Here is a 25,618-nt window from a genome sequence, read left to right on the forward strand (position 1 = left end):
TCTTGACAGCTCCCATATGACTTTACATGGTATTGGTTTGGTTTGGTTTGGTTTGTTCTTCTGTCTGTCTGTTGGGCTTTGTGTCTTTGCATTTTTTGTGTATGTGTTATGTTTCCCGTATATTTTTTAACTGTGCTGTACACATTATGTGCTTCGTGATTTAGTTTGAGTCCCTTATGTTTTTTATCCTTGTTTGCTGCTTGTGATAAAGTTGTGCCTGAATCTTTCACATTTCACATGTTGTTTCATCATTAACTGTGGAGAGTCTTCAAAATATTCTGCATAGATAAGCATATAAAAAAATTGTAACATTTTGAGAACTTACATCTCCCCATTCTCTCAGGTTTTGTTTCAGGCTATGTGCACTCTGTATAATGGAGATATGATTGCAGTATGTCTAGACAATATAGCTTGTGCCAAGTTTGTTCTAGATGAATTGCATAAAAAGAGCCTTGAAGACTTGGCAGCACAGCTGCCAGGAATCAGTGATCTTCTATAGATGATCCAGGCAGAGCACATGCTGTTTTACATCAACAGCTAGGGATAACAGTGAAATGAACTAAAGGTATCCATCATCTATGTCATACCAATCTGCATTCTCTCCCCAATTATGATGTATTCTCCATTAAAAAAATTGACACACTGCTCCCAGTATGATTTATCTTGATTGAAGTTTTAGAAATAGTTGATTAATTTTGATCATTCGTATTCTATCTTTAAATCTTACCCTAAGCACCAAATGATTTTCAATAGCAAGACTGGAAATTAATGAAATCTTTTATTATGTGCCATAACTTTAAAAATTCTGGAAAGGTTTGACATGTTTATATACTGGTAAACCTAACAGTACCGGGAAATGTTCCTGGATGGTCAGACACAATCATCTGTATTTGTAATCTATTGGCCCATACCCTGGCACGCTTTTCATTTACACTGACTGACTTTTTCTAGGCAATTCCAAGGTATGGTGTGAGAACAGGATCACTGCAGGAACCATTCCAATAAGCAGTTTGCATGAAGCTTCTTTGGACATTTCTGTGTTGACTAGCACATCCCTGCACTCTCCTGTGCCAACTGGCCACAACGATTTGGAACTTTCCGAAGCACATTTAGTCTACTCCTATAAATACAGCTTTCCTTTCTTCTGTAGTGGTGTCACAGCCTCCATGCCAAGTCTGCTACCACTTATACTTCAGTTTTGACAGGTTTTGCCTGCCTTTTTCTTGCCCTGTTAATGTCTCCAGTGACTCAGATAGCAGCTCCGGAGATGGTCAGTAACACTGAAACACAGTAACAGTTGGGATGAGATTGGTTAGGAGGATGATCTTTGCGTAAACTAAAACAAGAAACAACCGAGCTAAAAAAAAGTCTGTGAAAAGGTGTCTATGAAACGTATTTGTGCTTGTTGAAAGTTATTGATAATAGTAAAAGCTTATTTTTAGCACTCATGAAAAGGGATGATTTTTAACCATGGAGCATGATGTGACATGTCATTTTTAATCTAACTGTAGCATTCAGTGTTCCATAATGGACATTTTCTTCTCTAATAGCTGTTTACCATTTTACCTTTTAGATGCATTAATTGCAAAAATGAAATTACAGAAATTAGAAAGACTTTTTGAAGGTTCTTGTAAATCAAATGAAGAGTTCAGTGGTTAATATGTGAACAGTTCAAAGACGTGAAGCAATAAAATATCTTGTTTATCTGGAAAAGAAACCAAGTTCGTCGTTCAGATATTATAAGATGAAGTGTATGTAATGGAAAATTATGGGGATATAATCATGAATGAGTCATTTGAAATTTTTAAAAAATAAAATCACAAGTTTTATTTAAATTGTTGACTCATCTGTGATTTATTTTCCCAACTGTTCTGTCTTGCTTGTCTGTCAAACCACATCTATGGTCATCTTAGATTTTTCAGTTAGACAGTGCAAATGTAGAAAACCTTTCTGCTGTTTGATGAAATTTCTTGCATGGTCAGTGTCCAAATGCTTTGAGTTATAATTTATGTTTGTGCTTGTCTAGATTGGTTTGTATGCCACCTGTTTATTCTGAGGTGTAATGTTGTTCAATCTTAGCAAACTACAGTTAACTTCAATTTCAGTGCTGTTCTCTACGCGCCAACTAGAAGGTTTGGAGTCTTGGTAAATGGACGGGAGTAGGAGTAAGATAAAATGTTTCCTTTTGATTTCCATCTGGATGTGCAGAGAAGGAGCAAGACATATTCTGTCATGGTAAGCTGCTATCTGGCGATGTAGAGACAGATAGTGAAAATTATTAGGGGTAAGAGGAAATTTTAAGTGAAGAGAGGCTGTCGGTATTAGCACTGTTTGGTTAAAGGAAAAATAAACCACATCTTATTTATGTAAAATGTAACTGCTATAGAGGAGCTACAGTAAATGTGTCTATTTATTTTCTTAACAGAATAGAGGCCAGTCAGTGTAGTTGAGAGATTAAAATATTTAAAACTCATCAAGTCAAACAAATTATATTCTGTGTATGATTTTTCTATAGGTATCTTTCCCATAAAGTATTGCTGAGAATACATCCTGCATCAGACTCGAGAAAGGACTAAACTTTTATATGTTAATAATACAGGTTAAATATGTGGTTGGCTTGTGCCATTTTATTTTTTCCAAATGAAAATTCTTCCTAATGCATTTCAATTAGGAAAATTTTCTATATATGACCAATACTGTGATTTTACTATTCTATTAGCCACAGGTGCATTTATTTTATATATGTCTTAAGTTCATTATATATATGGTGCTCTACAATTTTTACAGATGTCCTATGATACTTTAAGAACATATTAATTAACATAGCCACTACTTGACATTTATAAAAATTTAAAGCTGCTTGATATTTTATGAAATTCTAAAGACAATTCTGAGCTTTGAATCATAATGAATGTATATTGGGTCCATTTAATGTACATAAGGCATGTTTATGCTGCAGTGAATATGAAATGAACACAAAGTATGAAGAAATAGCAACTGCCTGGCCTGAGAATGCTATGTTATGTAACCTTGTAGGTGTGACTTAATTTGTTTGTGTCACAGTATCTCCTTTTATAAAACATAAGTAATTTTGCTGTGCTCCATAATGTTCTGTATCTTAGTCTGGGATGTTAATCTTGCATGTGTTTATAACGGCAGACTATACCTGGATGGGACTGTGAGTTTGTTGCTGCAGATGTTGCTTTTCACATCATTTGTTTTAGGCAAGTACAAAAAGCCATTTTCTGGTTTGTGTGATTTTGGTTTTGTTTTGCATAGGTATTTTTAATAGTAAATTTCTCTCAGGCGTACTTAACCTGTGGTGGGCTTTTTTGTCCTTCATTATCATGTTTTCTGGTCATATTTTGATGACTTGTTTAACATTTAGTTTGGGCTGCCAGGGTAGGATTCATTGCACCTAACTTCAGATATCTAGAGCGTAGGCATTTCTGTCTTTACTGCCTCCCATCTCTGTGGTGTGATTCATCTCAAATTAAAATAGACATCTAAAATAGGTCAGAAGCAGTGCCCCTTGAAAGTTCCTGTCTTTATTGACTTAAGGGAGCTTTTGGTAATGCAGAGACAGCAGAAACACTGGCATTTACACTGCAAGTAAAGCCCACCAGAAGACGCTGATGTTCATTTCTGCCGTTGCTTGTAAGGGAAATGGAGAAGCTACCTTACATACATTGGCAAAGAGCTTTCAATGTGGGGATGTAGTCCTTGCTCAAAAGCAAGCGATAGCAGCAAGGACTTTTCAGTTTCCCACCTGATATCACTCCACCTGAGGCTTTCTGTGCATGGATAATGCTTGTCTTTTGATCTGTCATCTTTGTAGTCCTACCACTAAGTTTTCAGCATTTTCCACATGAGTGACAAGTGCAGAACACCAGGCAGTAGTCATCTGCTACCACACAGAAGGGACAAGATCTTTTTAAAAGATGAGAGCAGTACTGTGTTAGTATTGCAGTGTTTAATTTCAGTTTGACTACGTTTTTATGCTCCAGTCAAGTAGCTATTTTTTCCTGACTGTCCAATCCAAATGTATGCTTTTAGACTGTGATCTTTAATAATTACAGTTCTTTCTTCAGTTAATTTGGCACACACATTTGTTAATTGTTAGAATCATATTTGATGGATCATAGTTGATTGTCTGGAGTTGAAGATGGATCATAGTTGATCCATCTTCATCTTGATTTTCTAGCTAAAGATACAGATTAAGCTATGAGAATGTTAATAACTTATATGACACTTTATAAGTTTATGGCACTTTTGAAATGTATGGCAAGATAAATCATGGATAATGCTTCTTAGTCAGTTGCATGATGAATAATGAAGGGAAATCTTTCTTTTTTGTCACATCATCCATACTGAATGCAGAAAGGAAAGAAAAAAACACTGTCATTTTTCTTATGTCTTATAAATACTGTGATACTTTATATTCTATACTACTTTTTTTTTTTTTTTCCCCAAAATGTGTTTAGTAAAGCATGAAGATGGCTATTGTGAAGGTTTAGAAAGTCGTTTTTTGGGGATTTAGCATGTTTTGAGGCCATTCAGCCCAGAGATTAGGAAAATTATGGTTTTAAATTTTTGCCTTTTACCTTTTTTTACAGAAATTTCAGGAAGATAAATATGATAATTGAAAATGAACACTAAATGAGCATTAATCACCACTGCATATTCTATGATTGCCCAAGACTGAATTAAAAATTAAATAAATAAAAATTTGAATTCACATTTCCTAGTACTGGAAAAGTACTCAACTATATTTGTGTATCACCCTTTTCTTCCCAGGGAAATGCTCTAAGTTTTCTTCTACTTAATAGGTATGCAGTTGCTGGATTGTTCTATATTTTTATAATAGCTTGTAAGGGGAAATGGGAGGCTGCTGAGTCAAAAGCTGGAACAGCCATTTGCCCACAGGACAGTATTGACTGTTTTGTTTTATAATCCCATATCTTTTCTGTGTTGGAAAGATAATTTTAGACAGTGTCAGTACACAAACACTCCCACTGCACTTTTGATAGGGAAAATGGCATCAAGAGGTTAAGGACAAGTGCAGAAGAAATCGGATATATTTTTAGAAGAGATGCTGTTTCTGCTGTCTTCCATGCCTGCTTATCTTTATAAGGCTGTATGTATGACAATGAAGAGGCATACACTATACCAATGTCTCGAAGTCTTTTCAAGCTAATATGTTATTACTGATTTGTGGTATGTACCTACAGGAAAGTGCTAGAAGGTTTGATTCCTTGTCACTAGCTATAAATAGGAATTTTGTATCATCTGTAGAAGACTACATTTTGTGAATAGAGTAGGAGCAACAGGTCTGAGGTTTTCAAACTTGCAGTCACTCCAAGTGCCTGGCTTGTTATGTGTACAACAGTGAGACCTGATGCTCAAAATAGCACGTAACAGCATCAGCAGGGCTGAAGCAACTTGGAGAGGCTATTGAAAAACTGAGCATCCTTGAAATCAGATGAAAGATATCGTCAATTAAACAACCAAATTAATTACTGCTTTTAGAAGTATGACTGTAAATATTGTTCCTTTCAGCAGTCCTGTAGCAGATTCCCATTCCAAGGGTTGTAATCCCATTCAGAATCATTTATCTAGTTAGCTGCAAGAACATCAGTAATATTTCATTACTTGCACAGTACGAAAGAAGGCATGTTCATGCAGTTTTGTGGGTTAGTTCTGGTTATCCATGTTTCTCCAGTTTATGTTCAGTTAATTCAGAAATGTATTCACTGACATTATGGAAATATGATGACATTTTAATTGAAAAAGAAAACAAACATGTTCTTTTGAAAAGGCCTACTTATATCCACAATCCTTACTTGAGTATTCCCAGTTTCCATGTAAAATATGAGACTAATCAGTTGTGAATTTTAACTTTTGATTCAGTTCTTTAAGTTCTTACTCAAAGGACCAGTTTAAAAACTTTCATCAGTCAGACAAAAGCTATTTACCAGATGGAGCAAAACCAGAAATAAACGACAAAGACAATTGTCTTGGCACAAAGTTTCCTGACAGCCTTTATCATCTAAGCACAATTCTGCTGTTCATTTTCATTAGTAGTTTCTCTCTGAATAGCTCTTATACTTGTGGAACAGGATATATCTCAGTGTATGTAAAGACTGCAGGATCTGTATAAAATAAATTAATAGGATGAAAATGGATAAAATAATACCATTAGGAAGCAAAAATTTGTTTTGAAGGAAGGAGAGGCAGTTTAGGCAGGATATCTGTTCATAGCGAGCTGTGCTAAGTTGTAGTGCTTGAACACGTTATCTCAAACTTGTGTCTTCTTTTGGTTTTCCATCATTAAGCCCTCATCCTATTTTTAACCTCATGATAAGGCACATAATGTAAGATGGTCACTTAAAAAGAAAAAACCTTTCTGCTAAGGATGATACATAGCCAATGATTATCATCTCTTATGTTCTTTCATAATTTCATCCTTAATGTACTGTGATCCTTTGCAATAATTTATGTGATTTAGATGCTACATTTACTGGTAAGAGATGGCTCTTATTTTGCCAAGTAACTGTGTGTGATGTTACAATCCAAACAACTTAAAGGATGCAAATAACAAAAGTGATACCTAATTGATAGGGCGCAGGGTGAAATAGCAAGCTGATTGTTTTCACATTTCTTTGCTACCATCTGGGATCACATTATTTTGGAGGTCTTCGTCTTGATTCAGCAAGATTTAATGTTAGATTTGACTGGAATTTTATTAAGAATACTCATAAATACAGTCACTGCTATGATTCTACGTGAAAAAGTGTCTTTAATTCCAATGAGTCTCAAGACTTTTAATGAAATATGTATTTATGCCACAAAATAGAAATACAGTCATTCTTGGCATCAAAGTGAATGGCAGAGAACACAGGTTGTGTACTAAATGTAGTTTAGTATCTGGGCTTTGAGCAGTTGAAGCACAAGTCACAGAGAAAAGTATGTATCTGTTCAAATCAGGTAAGATACAACTTCGTGGTACAGATATTTCCTCAATTTTTTGTTGTTTCATTACACCTTCTTGCAACTCAGCCATCCTCTCCTCCTCTCTCACATTGTGCTCAGTATCCAGAACTCTTCTCTATATTCAAGTTCTATGTTTTCATTCAGGTTTTTTTTAGATTCACTCAGTGAGTTACTGTCATCAACACATAACTTAAAAATAGATAAAATCAGTGTTTATATCAGGTTCATTTCAGTTACCTAATGAGCTTCTGTATACAATCTTGATTTACTGATCAAGTTTTATAGAGGAAATACAGATCCAGTGCTGAGGAGTTGAAGTGTTTAAAGAAAAACAGAATGGTGCTTTAGATATTTCATCCCAGCTTTGTTGAACTATGCAGAAAGGAAGCCAGATAAAGAACCATTTAATCCGTAAATCTTCAGAGTGTGAGAATTAATTTCTCATACCTATGATGACTAGATTATTGTAGCCACTGCTGTACAAGAGTCTTGACTGTGGTCAGCGATTGCCTGTCTGGATTGTACAAGAGGAAGGGGAATTTTGCTTCTGCCCAAGCAAACAAACAGCAAAATCAGGCATTGTGTCTTTTGGACTTACTTCTGTTGTGGTTGCATTTTATGATTGCTGATTAGGGACTGCATACTTGATAGGTTGTAGAAAATGTATTCTGGATTAGCTCCTGTATTTATAAACTCACTTAGATAATGAATCAGTGACTAATTTCATTGACCTTTTATAGCACAGAGATAGTTAGCGTTAGAAAAATTAACTGTGAAGTTTGCCATTTAAAAAAAAAAAATAGTTATGAAGGTTTGAAGTTCACTAGTTGATAGTTACTTCATTCAGTTTTTTCAAAATAATTGCAATACTTGGTAAAATGTCCCAATATCTACAACAGAGCAAGGGTACTTCAAAAAAATTAATTACATTCATCTTTGCATTTCCTCTGAAAGCTTCAGTCATTGTTCTTGTGCTTGAAAGGGGTTGGGGCATGCTTTATCCTTTACTATTGCTGACATACACTTTATACAGCTGACGTACTTGCCTTCATAGGTTACACAAATCCTTATATTTGAGGTTAAAATAGGGCTCATCAGTACATACTTAAATGCTTTTCTAAGACACACTTTGCATACAAGCTTTGGTATTTGTATATTCAAGATACGAAGCAACAAAGAACAATGTTGTGAAATGTTGATAATAAGCTCTTAATTACAGAAACGGAATGAATAATAGGCTTTATTTCTCAATAAGATAAGCTGATCCATTTCTACAAGTCTTCCATTCTAAAATTATTTTCTGTTTGTACCAGGAGGCTGAAAGTGAAAAAAACTTCCTTGTATTATGTTTAATTTTCCTTAATTCTCCCTCCCACTTGGTTTTCTGGGAGCTGTACCAACTGGGAAAGGTTAGTTTCTGAAACTTGATATGTATGAGTTTTATAGATTCTTTGAAGTATGTTCATTTGTCAGGTAATGGGGTTTTGTGTAGCTTTTTTGATGGAAAAAATGGAAATGCTTTTGGTGTATAACTTCATTAAATGAGCTAAAAGGAATTGTAAATTAGTTTGGATGTGGAGAACAATTAGATGTGATGTGTGACTTTGTGAAGATATTCACTGCAATTTGATATGCAATTTGAGTATCTTTTGTTTGAATTGTGGTAGAGGTTTAACATCTTTTCAGCCATTAATAGTTGCAGATGAGAATTCTTTAAATATTAACGTATTTCAGTTTAAAGCAAATTCAGGGGATTTTAGCCAGATGACTAATGTATTGTATGATACTCCCTCTATATCGATGTCTACAACAGCAGATATTAAAGAAACATCAAAGTACAGGACTGTAGATGTTGAAAGCTGAGTAGGGTTTCTGTGAGTCTGTGAAGTAAAAGTGATGTGGTCTAGGTTTAATGTGAAAGCTCCCTAATGTTCTGAAAATCACACACTCTCCCTGATCCTGGAGGAAGGTATGTTTCTTTAACATGGTTTTCCCTGGTAGAGACAGAAATGAGAACAGTATGTGATATAAAGTCCATGTTTCTGGGTAATAACTCACCTAATTTAATATGAGCTGGTGATTTAAATCTTAACTCAAAACATCTGCTTTTCTATTGCACTACATATTCTGAAGAAAAACTATATCACACAAGCACTAGCATATTAAAAGTGCGTTTGTCCATCTCTGCAGGCAGAGCTACAAGTTTTTGTATTAGTGTCGCTCAATTTTCAAAATACTTCGCATAATGGTCTGATATATTTTTTTACATATATATAAAATATATATATGTATATTCCCTTTTTGATGTGTAACTTAACTGTTTTTTTAATGCATATATATATCTACATATATTAACACTTATCTACATTTTTGTATCTACTATAAAAAGTAGTAGGCCTCACATCAAAAAAGAACAGTTATACCACACTGAAAGTTTTGCAGAGGGGTATCTAATTAAAATGTAAAGTCAGCACAACACATACAATATAGGTTCAGAGCTTGGTAACTCATACATTCAAAAGTAATTGCAAGTAAAGCCATCTCAGGAGCATTGCCATGCCTCATAATTTTAAACATGTGGGATTTCTTTTCATATAACAGATTTATTTTATCCTCCACTACAAATCTTTCACTTCATGGAATAATTAAGTCATCCATTGGAAGACTCATTGGAGCAAGTATTTGAATTGGGATTACTTCTGTCACTGAGCTGTAGATATGGTCTGTAGGTCTGTTTCTCCATTTGCCCTGTTGGGTCTGTTCAGTTTCCTTTATTCTGTTCCACTTTCTGCTCGCTTTCAGGCTATATTGTTTGATACCCAGCTTAGTGGTTGTGGCATTCAATTAGACATGGGAGACCTGGTTTCAGCTCTGTGTTCTGAGGAGATTGCTGAATCCCAGCTTTCAGGCTGCTGGCTTTTCTGAAATATGTCTGTGTCTGTGTAATTGCGAACACACATTCTGCTGTGCATCTGTTCATACTTTACTGAATTTACCTATGGTCTAACCAAGTCCTGAGAGAAGGCTGGTTTCATGTTTTTCAGAAAATCACTGTTTTTCACAAATGTTTTCAAGCTGTTTGAGTGGTACATCAAAATTACATTCTGATTCCATGAGAGTCCTGCAAGAATATGGTGGTGGTTTGTTTTTCGGAGAGCTTAAAAAATTTATAGTCATTACTGGAAGCATTTTCTCGTAAGGTCAAAGTTATTGGAGAGAGAGAACAACAGTTTTAATGTCATGCCTTTTCTCCAGATCTACATTGATTAGCTAAGGAGATGTGTTTGTTGGAACTTACATACAGGATGAGAAGGGATGTTGGGTTTTTTGTTGCTGTTCTTATTGGTGTTTTCTTCTAAGTGTAAATTTCATCACCTATGGAAGAAAAACAAAGCAACAGATAAAAGATCAGGAGCAGTATTTTGAAAAGCAGTAACGTTTTCAAAATAATGGGCAGCTAGGTGGCAGTGGACAGTGATCCAAATAAGAGCTTCTAGTGGAAGGCTGCAGCTAGAAGAAGATGCGCACTCCTAGAGGAACAAATAGGGAACTAGCAAGTCAAAATACAGCAATAGAGTTATGATAGTGGAAGGCATTATTGAGACTGTCACTAGAGCACTTATATTCAACTTTGGTATTGTCCATTTCTTAAAGATGCTGATAATATCTTTTAGGAATGAAATTCCTTAAGGTTTAGCAAATGTCAGTGTAGCAACATGAAATGAGATTACGATATCCCTGATAGTAGCAAGGATTAAAAATGTGTAAATGTTGAAGCAAGAGTAGTTCAAGCTAATAGGTACACTTATTTAGTAGTGAAAGTAATTGGCTGTGGGAGAAATGTACATAGGATTTTGCACATGAATTCTTCAAATTATGTATTTAGTGAGGAAGCTAAGAGGTAAATTTCTGTCATCTTTCAGGGCAAACAATGTTAAGTGTCCTGAAAAAAACTCTATGCATTACACCGTGGAGAAATAGCATACATTTGGTAGGTAGATTATAAAGAAGAAAGCATCAGCTGAGAACAAAAGATTCTATACTCAGATTACCAATAATCTGGTATTTTCCTTTGGCCAGTTGAAGGGCACCTTTCTAAATATTAGCATCTAGATCTTCTGGAAGAGTACTCAAGAAGTGGAGAATAATCTTTAATTTGAGGTCTACGTCTCAAGAAAATGTTCCATACAATAGTTTTGCTTTGATTCAGTAAGTGTTATAGAAGCAGTGTCATGGTAATTATGAGAAATTGTTAGACATGGATCTAAGAGGATTTTTTCTCTGGCTTACAAAATGTGATTACTGTGGTATGTGCCACACTGGCGTACACAGTTAAACAGACATATCTGTGCATCTATCCCAACTCGTTTTGTAGCCATTTTACTTTAGAAACTGTATTATCTTCATTTGCTAAAAGCATTAAGATAAAACAGAATAAAAAACAGAGGCAGCCTTGCAACTCATCAGGCTTTTTAGATTTTTGACAAGTTTCATTTTGAAAGCACCATTTCTTAAGTGGTTTCTTTGTCTCTCATTTAAACCTTATGAATAAAATACAAAGTGCTTGATAGAATAGGTAAAGTTAGTTTTCTAACCACTTTACATTTTTTACACTTTACTGAAACCTTACTTTTCAATTCTTGTAAATGGTACACTTATTTTTTATTGCAAAAAGGTGTCAAGTACTTTGAATATTACTTCCTTTAATGTCTTGCTGTAGTTCAAACGATCTGTGTGTGAAGAAAAAATGCACTGACTGCTTTTTGGATGTTTGATGCAGGTGTTCACAGTACTATTGACCTTACAAAATAACTTTTTAAAAAGATATTGTTTATAGCTAATAAGCTAAGCTGTAGGTCTGCAGCTTTGTGAAGGACAGTAAGGCTCACAGTAAAACTTCAACCTCATACTTAGTTAGGAAAACCTTTCAAAAAAAGATTCAGACTGAAGCTGAGAAAACAGAAAAGAATGAGAAAAAAGAGGTTTATAATATGTATTATATTTAAACTGACTGTAGCTCTGTTAACAGTCTCGCAGATGTTTATTTCCCACTATCTGCAGTCTGTAGTAGAATCAAAAAATTAAGAAATATAAAAAATATCAATTTAGAAAGCAGTACACTCTTATCTAGGCAAGACAGTCAAAATACAAAAAAACCCCACAAAAGCAAACCCAACCACTTTTCTGTTATTTAAAGCAAGTTGCTATGTGTTAACACAGCTGTCAGCAACTGAAATGATAAAATTGTTATCAAATAGAGCTATAAACTGAAAGCCAGGCATGCTTCAGGTTAGTCAGAAGAGGTCCTCTGTTTTTCACTGTGCATGCTTGCTCAAAATGAAACCGTGTGTTATTGGTTAACTGGGATGCTTAGCATAATCACTTTGCAAGGCTGTGGTGGAGGGAGGTGATTATCACTGAGAACAGATGGGCAGGTCCAAAGCATTGCCAGATTCTGCACAAGCTTCGTGTACTGTAGGTTCTAGCTCTCTTTTCTTTGGCGTTTGTGATTTTTATTCACTGCACACATTCTGAAGGGCTAGCTGAGCTAGAGGTCAGGGAGCAATGACCTTACAGTTTAGCTCACAGATGTAAGAGTGGGGAATTCAAAGTGCTGTCACTATACATCTGAACTGATGGGGAAGACTGCATTTGGTACAATTTCCTCCCTAAATGTATGAAAGGATTTATCTCCGAGCTTAGCACTCTACTCTGCATCTGTAGCTCTCTGTGGATCGTATTGTGTGTGTGACCAGAAATGATATTCTCGGATATGAACACTGTCTCTGCCTCTCCTAAAGTGCATCCTCCTAATGGGACTCGGTTTTATACTTTTCAGGTAAGTGAACTTTAACAAAACTGAAAGGATTTTTCATGGTACTTGAATGATAGGTAAACTTTTGAGTAAGAGTAGCTAATAGGTTAAGAAGCTTATGTGTTAATTAGTTTTGTATTAGTAGGAGAAAATATGTAAGAAATCACTATCATCAGAGTAAGTTTGCTGCCTTAAAAATATCAGCATGTAGATTGTTTCTAAACATAGAATTGCATTCACAGTGATTTTGCTATTGATTTTATTTCTCAATAATACCATCTTACAATTCATTAGATTTACAGTTCCTTAGATGGACCCACACTGTCTATCTGTTTAGTTCAGATGAGCACTGTGTTGGCATTATCAGAAATTCCAAATTCATATTATACAGAAAAATATTTTAAAAGCTTTGAATCTTGTACCTGTGTGGATTTTTTCACATTGATTCTGAATGTAGTTTCATACCAGCTGATGCTTAATTTGATTCATGTGGATAGTAACCATACATGTGCAGTTGACAGAACAGCAGAATGTATTGTTAGGACTATTGAGGTTCTCAGTTTTAAGCCAAGTTTTGCCTCATGCAGGTAAATAAGCTTGTGTGCTTAGCTAAAGGTAAGAATTTATTATATGCTTTAAATCTAATGTGCAAAGCAGTCTCATTAAAGCCATCTTTCAGTAGCATTTAATCAAAAGAAATCTTCAATGCCTTGGCTCTGGAAAACTATGTAATCCTATATTAAGACTTAACAATAATAAACCCCACAACCTCTCTGCCCCAGCTGCTCCTTGTAGCACTCTGGCCCTGCAGGGCAATGCAAACACTCCAGTACCTCAAGTGGCAATAGCTTTTTCAGCTCAGCCTCTGATACACTTAGGATTTAAATAACCTTCCCATTCATGATTGTAAGATGGCTTTGTCTTTTTTGTTACTTTATGTTATTGTGGAGTGATGTCTTTAATATTTAGCATATCCTGTGTGTGCTACCAGAGCAAACTATCTGAGGCAATTTAAAATTAATTAAATGCATGGCAAACTTCTTTCACAAAATACAGGTACCCCATTCTCTGGGTCCAATAGCTGCATTTCATTCTTGCCTTCTTTTAATCCATTGTTTTTAATTGTACTGTCTTGCCCTTCTTGCAGTGATGTCAAATGATAGTTGAGGGCTGTGCAGAAAGTGTGGCATCCTCCTAACAGTGACGATCTGCTGATCCTGGCAGTGATTTAGAGACATGAATCCCCCAGGCCTGTTCCTCTACAGCATGACTACTTTTCTCACACACTGACATCTAAATATTATGTACAGCCTCCTGTAGCTATGCTCTTAAGTATTCTTTCTGAGTGTGTCAAGTTAAAAAAGTCACTAAAATTAGGATGCTTGATTGTGATACTAAATTGACTATTTTATTATGTGGTACTTCGTGAAAGTAAGAGCTAACAATGAAGTATATGATTTTTTTTACAGTATGTATTGTTGCTATTAGTAATCTCTGTGATTACTGTAGGCATTATCCCACATATAAAAAATTGTCTTCTAAAAATTATTTCTTCTGCTGATTTATAAGCTATGGGGACAGTAAATATAACTGAATTTCCTGTTGTGTTCTGGATACTTTAACAAGCAATGTAGAGTTAAATGACCTTGGAATGTAAAGCTGCTAATTCAGGACAGTCTGTGTTTCTGTGTTTGTGTTCTAGAACAGCTTGCTGTTACCAGTGCTAAAAGAATCCTGGGAAAACTAAGAAAAAAAAAAAAAAAAAAAAAAAAATCAGCCAAAGACAGCCTTTATTTTCCTGTGATGTCCTGTAAATTTTTTTCTTCTATGTATTTGTTTGCATATGTGTAGTATAAAGAAATCCATGTGAAGCAGCTTTCCAGTTCTTGCCGTGTCTTCCTTTGTCGTTCCTTGCTTCCTAGCTTTTGACCACCATGTTTGTGGTATCTTCTCTTTTTTTCTTGAGTTACTTCAGTCTTTGCTTGCAAATACAGTAATTGCTGAGAAGGACTTCATATGACTCTTGTTAATTGTTTTGATCTGGTTTAAACTACTTTCACCTTTTGCTTTCTTAGTTACTGTTTCTATATGTTACATTGTAATCTCTTTGAGACAGAGAATCTCTTTCATTTAAACAGTTTGCAAAGTTATGGGACAGCTTAATGGTTCTTAATTTGAAATATATATATGCTGATATTTAACCTAAATGTCTGAAAAATAATAGCAAACCCAATGTCTAGAGTTTTTAAAACTGAATACATCTGACTGATGGAGGGTAATGAGTGATTTAGCTGCTGAATTAATTGTACATTGATGTAATGATTGAAAGCTGCTGAATTAATTGTACATTGATTCAAAACTGCAACATACTAATTCTTTCAACAACAAAAATGGTACTGAAGGAAGCACAAAGCTTGTGTGCAACTTGTAACTTTATTATTGGCATTTCACTGATGTTCTTAGGAAATAAGACTGGATTGGCCTCTATGGACATACAGAGATGCATCTAGCAGAGCACTTGGGCTGGGAGAACCCTAATTAGGGGATATCTCTACAAATTTTTGAGCATTTATAAAAATCTTAATCAAATGTTTTGAATAATATGCTTTAAAATCAACTTTATAAACTGCGTTCGTTTTATGAGTATTAATTGAAATCAGAAGTCTGCTATAAATTTTTTAATTCAGAGATTTTCTTGCCTGATGAACTTTATTTTTAGTAGATGAAATTAACGAGGAATTTCTTGACAAATAATTGCACCATTTAAAATTATGTTTTCACTTGCAATGACACAGCGTAATTAAACAGTTTTTTTCACTTCCCCCTTCTCTCCCACTTTGTTGTGTTTTACCAGGACACCTAGTGTTCAGAAGAAGTATTGAATTTGAAAACTACATTGATTTCTGCAACTACCTAGAAACTATAAAATTCCTAGTGCCTTTGTCCTGCTCAGGAAATCTGTCCTGAAATTCTGCAAATGGTGAAAACATGATTTGGTTCAGTATATTTGCTGAACCACCTGCTATAATTAAAAGAAGCTTAAGCTTTGATCCCTAGACTCTGCTTGATAAAAACAATTAAAATAGAAAATTATAGGAGAGAAGGTCATATAAAGCAATTAGATACTGTATGAAGGGAAGGAGTCATAAAACATTATTATGAACAAGGTTTAATTTTAAAATTGCCAAGGCATTACCAAAGTTTAATGCTTTGTATTTCAGTATCTATCTGTTTGATCTCAACCTTAGCAGACTTCTGCAGCTATATAACAGACAGTGATTTACCTTCTGTCTTCAATGTTGATAAAAGGTTAGCATTTCTGCTATTCTATGGGGATAAATTAGTTTGCCAGCAGTCCCACAGTGAGCATGTATCTATCTTTCATGAACACTGTAAACATCAAAGTCCAAGTAGTAACATTGCCACGCTCTCTGGTTGGTCTTGTAGTTCACTTGTATTTAGTGATTATTTGCATAAAATAATGATACAGTTGGAAAAGGGTTGATTAGAAAAGAGTTATTTTTAACCTGGCTATTGCTTATGAAATGGGAAACAATGCTTTGAAAAAAATACTTTTTAATCAAGCTGAATTTATAGAGAACTGGAGAGTGGTTCCTTTTTTATAAAAGCATAACATAAAGGAACTTAATTTTGACAGTTCAGATTTCATATTTGAAAGTTGTGGAATACTGCTTTGATCATTTAAAAGCAACTCAAGCTTAGGTTGGTGTTTATCATATCCAGTAAATATTTTGTTTTCTTAAATTAGTTGTCTGCACTTATAAATTGAATACTAATTTGCACAACTAAACATTTAAAACATCTTCATATTGTACACAATGTTTATTGCACCAGAATTTGAAATTGAAAGAGTATTTTTTTTCTGTCTCAGTGTCTTTGCAAAATTAAAAAAATACTGAAGTATTCGCATGAACAGTATATTTTTACTTTTGTAACTTTCAATTATTAAGCTAAGCACAAATCTAAAGCACAGATCTAAATGAGGGAAAAAAGTAATTGCCAATAGGCAGAACTTATGAACTAGACTTGTGCAATAGAGAGAGACTACACACTCAAACTGTGGCAGTACACTGTCTCATGTATCCAGCTACAACTTTAGCTGTAAAATCAACAGTATGTAGTAACATTTTCCATAAATGTAAAGCAAAAAATTTCAAATAATTGGAAGAAATACTAGCCCATTTTATAGTCAGTTGAGATTTGTGGTTTATAAATTAATTCGTAGGACAAGTAGAGTATACTTTTTGCTAAGAAGTAATGAAGTAAGGACTGGTCTTTTCTGAAAATTTAAGCGATTTTTGAAAGTTATCAGATGATCAGAAGGAAATGTCTAAGACACATCAAGGATGTGGCCCATCCCCAGAAATGTTCAAGGCCGAGTTGGACAGGGCTTTGAGCAACCTGGTCTAGTGGAAAGTGTCTCTGCCTGTGACAGGGGATTGGAATTAGGTGAGCTTTAAGGTCCATTCCAAGCCAAACCATTCTATGATTTTATGATTCTATGAAGTAAAATTACTTTCTTACTGAATCTGCAGAGGAATCCTAAAATATTCAAAGGTTTGAAACTAGGTTACTGGGAAATGTTTCTATACATAAAACATATCTATCACCATGATACTGATTACTACTCTTTATTTCTTAGCAACTAAATGTTACAGTCCAATGATAGTGAATTAACATCAGAATGCAAACAGAAATGTTACTTTCTAGTACAAAATGTGCTTTGAGCTGTGTGAAAAAAGCATAATCTATGAGAAATACTAGATGCACTCCTTCATTTTCCTCTTAATTCCTATATTCACAGTGTAAATGAAACGTATACTTACCCAGAACTTCTATTTTATACTGTCTTGTAGTTTTAATGTTTCAGTTATCCTATCATTCTTCCATGTATCTTCTTATATGGAACTAGTAAATGAAACAAAAAGCGCCTTCTGTGAGAGAAAGTATATTGTTAAAATTTATAATTGCACTCATTAGCATACGTTTATCATTAAGTTATGCTTTGGGCAGGTATGCCATGCTATTCTGTTTAGTAGGCCATAACTTTTCTCACAATTTTTTGCCTTGCCTATTTCTATGCAATCTAATTTAATATCAAAGACATCAGGTTTTGAGTTTCTTTGAGGAAATCCCCTGTACTATTAAAAAAGTATATTTTTGATGAGGGAGATGGGTTATCAGTCACCTTGTATCTGATGTGATCACTCATACCACTACAAAGTTTTTGTAAAACGTGTGTTTGATGACTCTGTTCCTACTCTATGGAGACTTAACTGCTCGTGTGGAAAATATACTATATACAAGATACAGGCCAAGAATTTGTGTATACTTTCAGAGCTGTGTCACCTGGTCCACCTAAGAACTGTGGAATCTGATCTTATCTCGAACCTTTCAGCTGGCTGACCACGTGGGCAGCTCTTTTCATTAACTCTCTGGCAGGGATGGGCCTTCTCTCTAGCTTTGCCTCCATAAAGGTTTTCCTCTTCTTATTTAATGCACCAGCACAGCATGTTTTTATTTGCAAACATCACGTCAAAGTACTAGAGGCATGTTCTTTGTGAAGGCTGCAAGTCCATAGCCAATTGGTAGCTTGTATAAGTAGTGATGGTAGACATCACTGAAAGGCCAGCTGTAACAGGAGTCAACTGAATAATTTGGTTGGTGTGCAAAAAGTGGTACAGTTCATGTAGGATGTTGTAGACTTCTGAGGGTTTGAAAGCTGTCTTAGTGAATATACGTAACAGTGGCAGAAAGGCTGACAGTGAGGTGGTTTTGAAGACCTCTGACATGTTAACAGTTACAGAAAATAGTCATGCTGGACCAGTGCTTTAGCCTGTAGCCAAAACCTAAAATTATTAAAAAGTCTGGGCAGTGTCAAAGGCAGGAGACAATAATAAAGTGATCTGCATTGCAAATAGCTTGGAAATATTTAGAGCTGTAAAAGTGAGTTTTATATAATTTTGGAAATAAGGAAATTCAGAGGAATAGTGTGAGGAATATGTTTACAGGCTCTTTTCCTCAGAAATAAATGACAAATGGTAATAAAGGCTGGTCTTGATATTTATTCTTTTTCACTATTTTTATTCTGTTATATGTTTTTTTATTGCCTGTTTTGTGAAGAACAAACTTAAAGCTTTTCTGCTCAAATATAGACATGTTAATGCAATGTTAATCTGAATGTACACCAAAATATTAATGTTCTCTGTATTCAAACAACTATAAAATTTTGAAGTAGAGATATTTAAAATTGTTTTACGTTAAAACATATTATTCCAATAATAGTTTCATCTGGTAGTGCTGTTTTTGTTTTGTTTTGTTTTGGGTTTTTTTGATAGAATGGAGGAGACTGTGAGCATTTGTTAGTCAGCTACAATGACAACTAATAGATTTAATCATTTTCGTGACAGTGTGTCACTTGGACTCCAAAAATGGAACAGTATTATTCAGGCTGACAGAAAAATTAGAACATCATCCAAGTGTCTGGCTAAAAAGCTCTAAAACTGTATTGCTGTATTTAATGCTGTGTGCTTTGAGTAGAGAAATAATTTTGTTTGCACAAGGGTATATTTTTGTAATTCTGTTGTGCTAAGTAATTGTGATTTGTGACCATCAGAGCCACCAGATGAGGACACCACATATCCTCACTCCTGCTTAAAAATCAGTAGCACTGCATCACCCCTCATTTTCTATAGTTTCTTTTCCAGCCAGTCAATAAAATGGTCTTAGAGTTTTTATGAATACGCTGTTCTGCATGCAGTGAACTGGGAAGAGTGACTGACTATTAACTGGCTGTTTTGATCTATAGATACTTTGCATCCTCCTCTGGGTGGAAACACACATTGCTTAAGGTTCTTTGCCTGTTGTACAAAATCACTTTTTCCACTTAAAAGCATTTAACTGAACAGTAACCAAGCAGAGCAGTCAATGCACCTTTCCCATGCAGAATTCCTGTCATTCAGAGTGTGGCAGGTTCTACTTTGCAAAGTAATGAAGTAGAGTCAAAAAGTACCTGTCCTTTTTCCGATAGAATCACTGGGGCTAAACCAGAGCTGCTGTTTCTTTTGCAGCTGAGTGGATGTGACCAATAAAAGCAGGGGACAGCAGGAGGAATAGCAATAGGAGTGCTTTCTCCTATTCCAGAAATCGGATCACGGTTCAGTATGTGAATCATAGCTAGAAACCATGTTTCTGGCTCAATTTCAGAAGTGCTTTCAGTGTTGAATTCTGAACTTGGGCTTCTTTTACCATAATTTGAATAGAAAATAAAACTAGAGGAATAAATGTACTGGTATTTTCCAGAAGAGTAAGAATGCTAAGGATTATTATACAATAATGTATCTTGGTTTGATACTCATTGGTCTATTCTCTTAAATGAAAACAAGCTGGATAGAGTGAGATAGCGGAGTGTTTGGATAATAAGCTTCCCTTATGAGAAAAAACAGAACAATATAGGGATAGCCTGTTCCGAGAGCACACATTGTGCCTCTGTAGATGAGTGTCCTGAACTTCTTGTATAAATTGTGGTGATAATCTATTGGAAATCACGTTGGTTTTCCCTTGATATTACCAGTCTTCCTATATAGCACTGCTGAAGCTCTCCCATCCCTGTCTGGGAGGAAAGTAAGTAATTTGCAGATTTCATTGTTAATTTAAAATAAATTTCTAGTAGTTGTCTCAGATCTTGATCATACTCCCACTTCGATTTGCTACACATTGGACCAAGTAGAGGAAAGTATTTAGTACAAGAGGGTGTTCTGTCTGGAAGTCTTTAGTGCTGACTTGACTAGCTTTTAGTATAGCTTCAACCTCACAGTTCTTCGCAGTATAGCTTTTACTGTATGAAAGCCTGAATTAGTTAGCTGTAGGAGCATAAATGTTGCCCTCTACATCAGCTGATAAGCTTATGCTAATTAGATTTCCTTCAAGAGCTGGAAATGCCATATATCAGCACTTAAAAATGTTTTTTTTTTGAAGAAAGATACAGTCTAGAGAAAGATAGAGTTGAATAGAAACTACTTACTAGACAAAAAAAAAAAATTAAATGAAATTATATATAGATGGGATAATTACTAACTAGCACGGCATTGACTTTGTTTTATATAAGGCATTTTGTGCTCACAGTCTTTTATACGTAGTTCATAAATTTGTAAGGCAAGAGGATCTGTTGCTTGCCTGTTACTCATTTAGCATTTCGTCATACAGTCTTCATGATCAACAGAATCAGCTGATGATGTTGAGAGGTGGGTGATCTACCTGCAGATTTCTTCTCTTTCTTGCATCTGTTTTAAGGCAAGCAAAAAAGCAGGTGAGGATGGACAATGCAAAATACTTGGTATTTTGAACTCTCCTGTGACTGGAGGCAAGCAATACAATTGTGAATAAACTTTCTTGCTGAGGAACTTGTTAGCCTATAGATATGCCTTTTTTGGGGGAAGTACTGTGGTAGAAGGATTAAACTAAATATTCCAATTTTACCTTTACTCATAGGTTGTATTTTCATTTTGAATGGAGTCGTGTTAATATACATCACAAGGTTTTTGATACTAAATTTCTTAATAGTGATTTCTGTAAATAAATTTTATTTTGCCTCATCAATTCCTGCTTAGTTTAGTATTCAGTTTGCAGCTATGTTTAGCATAATATTTATGGAGGACTACAAGGCTAAGATTGTTTTGAAATGACAGCTGGCATAATTCAGTTGATACTGTGATTCACTCAAACATGTAATCAAATGAGAAAGGTATGGATTCACTATTTCCACCAAAAGAATTAGAACTACTTATTCATGGAAATTTAAGTGATCTCTTTATATTTTTCACTAGAAGGAATTACACAGTTTTACACAACTAAGAGTGCTTGTTCACTAGGAATAACACATTTCACTTTCTGTCTAACAAAGTGTGAGTTGATTTTTTTTTTTTTTTTAAATTAAGTATTCTAATACTGTGTGCATGATGGTGGTACAGCGTGAGGAATGACTGTCTGCCCGATCATCCAGAACAGTGTTAGTGCTGAGCAAAGGCAGAGTGGTGAGGAGATGCCAGTGGCACTGAAAATGCATTAAGGGTGTGACTACATATAGAGATGTGCTTCTGGTATAAGCTTAACTGAGTGTAAGGGAAGATACTTGATGTGTGCTAATAGTTCCATTAGTAAGTAGTGTGGCAGAATAAAAGCTGATCTCTAGTGCAAAAGAGGAGGATCTGATGTCTGTGTCATTCACATCTGGGGGGAAGGTGGAATTATTTTGGAATAGATCTAGTCAAGTCCTACTGGTTGAATGTCCACAAATGAGTGGAAGGCATCAATGCACTCTCAAGAGATGAAAACCAAAGAAAGTTGAGAAAATAGAGAAATTTGCTTTAGACCTCCTGATGCAAACTGAAACACTAATGTAGACTTGATTTCTGTAATGGCAGGCTCTGATAGACAGCATTTCAGAATAAGGGCTGGGTTCTGTGAGTCTCAAATCATATTATGGGAGAGAATAGTCCTCTCAAGGAAGATAAGCCTCCCTATGCTGAGCTAATCTTTGTCAATATAACTGTATTGATAAAGACTATGTTGACTCACTAATATCATGAAGTCATTTCCGATGAATCTTTCCAAGGCATGCTATTTGCAGTGTGTTTTATTATTTTCATAGGACTCTATTACTAAAATAAATATTATGTGGAGAAAATTATTATTGGGATGTTACATTTCTGAGCAAAGAAAAAAATTATTAATGGAAAGTTTTGATGAAGCAAAGAAAAAGGTTTTTTTGACATTGAATTATGGAAGCCTCTTTTCTTTACCATACTTCTGTATTAGTATTTAAAATCCTACTATAAAATCATCTCGCATTAGTAATTGAGTCTGTCTTTCATGTAGTTGGGAACCTGAATTCCAGATGGGGCTAATGCATGTCTACGATGTATCATATAAAGTTTGAAAACATATATGGCCTCTCTTGGCCTGAAGCTTTGGATGGCTTGGCTAGTGCTGTAATGAACAGTGGAGCATAAAGCTAAATATCTGCTAAACTGTGCTCAGCAAAAGAATGAAAGTAGCAATTTACACTAAACACAGCCATGAGCACATCTATTGCTTGGAGTAAAATTGTCAACATCAACCTTTGTGCTTCGAATAAAGATCTGATGTCAGTACTGTGTACTGTCCTCAGACTGGGAACATTGTAGCTTGCTTGAGATAGTCTGGGAATTTTCAGCTGGTCAGTAAAAGAAACCTTTCAGGGAATTTTCTTGTCATATACTTTTAATAATTTCAAGCTACAGTTTAAAGCAACACACTTTTCGTCAGGTACTAGTATACATTTGTTGGCAAGTATCATTTTGGGAGTTAGCAGATAGGCCAAATAGTCTTTATGCAGAAGTACATTCTGAAATTCAGAGTAAATCAGCAGGGACCATGGAGCGGGGGAGGGAGGAAGAAACAAAAACAACCAACAGCAAATCTAGTGTTTTAAGTTTCTCAGTTCCCCACTTCCTTTCTTACTCTTCCAAAAGCATTAATGTATGGCAGCGCTTCACGGACTGTGTCTTGTTTCCCTATTCTGAGCAGCACAACTCCCTTGGAGGCCTGAGATTCAGGACAAGTTTCATCATCTCTCTCACCTTTGGCTTGTGAGGAGATTCGTAACAGGTCTTTGAAACCATCTCTCTTTCCATTACATGTGATTTTTATTATTCATAGGCTATTTGTGAAGGGAAGCTTAGTCCTTAGTTTGCATAGTCACTGTGCTTAGTAGCATGATGAAAAATTGCTGATCTCATACTGCTGCTTTCATTGCAAGACTTGTCTGCTATTTTAATTGTTTAGAGGTGTTTTTCTGAAGTACCATAATGATGTGAAAATTCAACACACATGTTTTGGAGCAGTTTCTGGGTCGGTAGTAAATTGATCTATTTATGCCTTCATGAACATTGACTTTTTTAAAGTATACATTTTTTTAAATTATTTTAAGGTAAACTCTAGGATGTAGATCAATACTTCCAGCATGTTTGTGAATTGATATTATAGAAGATTTATCTTTTTCTGACATTTATTCTGAAATATTTTGATAAAGCTTTGCGCTTCAAAATTTGAGAAATGCACTTGAGAAATCTTGCTTATGTCATTACTTCTGCAGTCACTTTTTCAATATTTTTCCCTAGAAATTCTATATAAAATAAATATATGTGCATGAATTTGAATATGAATACATGCATGTGTGCATAAATAAATAAATATATTTCACTATGAAAAAATAGCACTTTGGAATCTGATATAAATGACAGGATATCAGAAATCTTTGGAGCACTAAAAGAATTCTTAAGAGTATTCCGAAGAGTAGGGTTGTTTTGGTAATTTTGAGGGATTTCAGCAGTCAGAGTTTAAGATTATATCTGAGAAAGCATGAACCCTTGTAGCTAGGTATCAGTCATTAGTTGTCACAGACCACTTAAATATGGTGTTGAGTATTATCTAATTACTGATACTATTCATAAAACATTTTGTGTTTTTCCTGACGAATTTGAGGGTATGGCAACTTAGTCTTGCTTTCAGCAAATGGTTTATTGTGTGGCCTCTGAGTAAAATAATACACGAATAGAATTTGAATGTCCTGGTGGAAGTGCAACTGAAGTGTCTGATATGTCACAGGAACAGAGTCCAGGAAAGGAGCTTAGCCTTGTATACCAGGCTCTATCAGCCCCTGTCTTGGTTTAAGCCCAGGCCGTAAATTAGAACCATGCAGTCTACTTCCCCCTCACCCCTTCTTCCCCCTTCTGAAGGGACGGGGAGGAGAATCGAAAGAATGTAACTCCCACGGGTTGAGATAAAAACAGTCCAGTAACTAAGGTATAACACAAATCACTACTGCTACCACCAATAATAATAATGATAAGGGAAATAACAAGGGAAGAGAATACAGCCGCTCAACCTACCGGTACCTTGCCCCCACCCCTCTGTGATCCAGCCCTTCTGGGTAGCTCCCAGTTACATCCCTGGGCATGACGTGCTGTGGTATGGAATACGTCTTTGGCTAGTTTGGGTCATGTGTCCTGTCCCTGCTTCCTCCCGGCTTCCCCTCCTCCCTGGCAGTGCATGAGACTCACAAAGTCCTTGGTCAGGGTAAACATTCTGACCAGCAACTGAAAACATCAGCTTTATCAGTACTGTCCCAAGCCAAAAGTCAAAACCACAGCGCTGCACCAGCTACTAAGACGGAGAAAAAGTGACTGCTACTGCTAAACCAGGACAGCCCCCTAATCCTGTGGGTGGGAATGTGATATACGTAAAATGTTTGCACAGTTCAAGATCTGTTTTTCACACTGTATGACTAGTTGGAAGCTCTTCAAATAGTTTCTTTATTCCTCAGCTTTTTGACTGCTTTCGGAATATTGCGGCTGTATGGAAAACCTGGTGATCAGAGAGAGAGAGCTTACTTTCCATTTTTCCGGAATAGAATTGTCTGTCAAGGCAATTATTTCTTATCATTCCCATTTATTATCTGAATGACATGAACTTCACCTTAAGACTTTTACCTCTTGGAGACTTCTAGCCTCAAGGAAGCTGGGGAAAGTCAGCATATAGTAGAGGTGGATAGTTTACACATGTTTTCATGTGTCTTTTCTGTGGTATTCGTAGAATACCAGATTTCAGAAAACTGCTTTGGAATACTTGATATCAGTTCCAGGGAAAAAAATTCGATTAGTTGGTCACCCACCAATGAAGAGTGAATTTTCAAGCTGTGAGGTGAAGCGCTGAGGGTCAGATGCACAAAGAGATATTGGTATGACCCTC

General features: G+C 35.4%; 1 protein-coding gene across 4 annotated transcripts in view; it reads left to right on the plus strand.

The window, feature by feature from the left end:
* Positions 1–25,618, plus strand: part of PPFIA2 (PTPRF interacting protein alpha 2) — a gene marked incomplete at both ends in the record, with an annotated part of 317,533 nt that overhangs the window by 90,091 nt on the left and 201,824 nt on the right. For 2 of the 4 annotated variants that reach the window (XM_080620700.1, XM_080620701.1), the window contains one exon: positions 12,752–12,832. The exons of the other annotated variants lie outside the window; for them this stretch is intronic. In XM_080620700.1, the coding sequence (XP_080476826.1) occupies positions 12,752–12,832 (81 nt within the window). Of the gene's footprint in view, positions 1–12,751; positions 12,833–25,618 lie in introns of those variants that run through there. 4 annotated transcript variants of the gene reach the window in all.

This window comes from Psittacula echo (assembly GCF_963264785.1).
Source record: "Psittacula echo genome assembly, chromosome: 1".
Lineage (NCBI taxonomy): Eukaryota > Metazoa > Chordata > Aves > Psittaciformes > Psittacidae > Psittacula > Psittacula echo.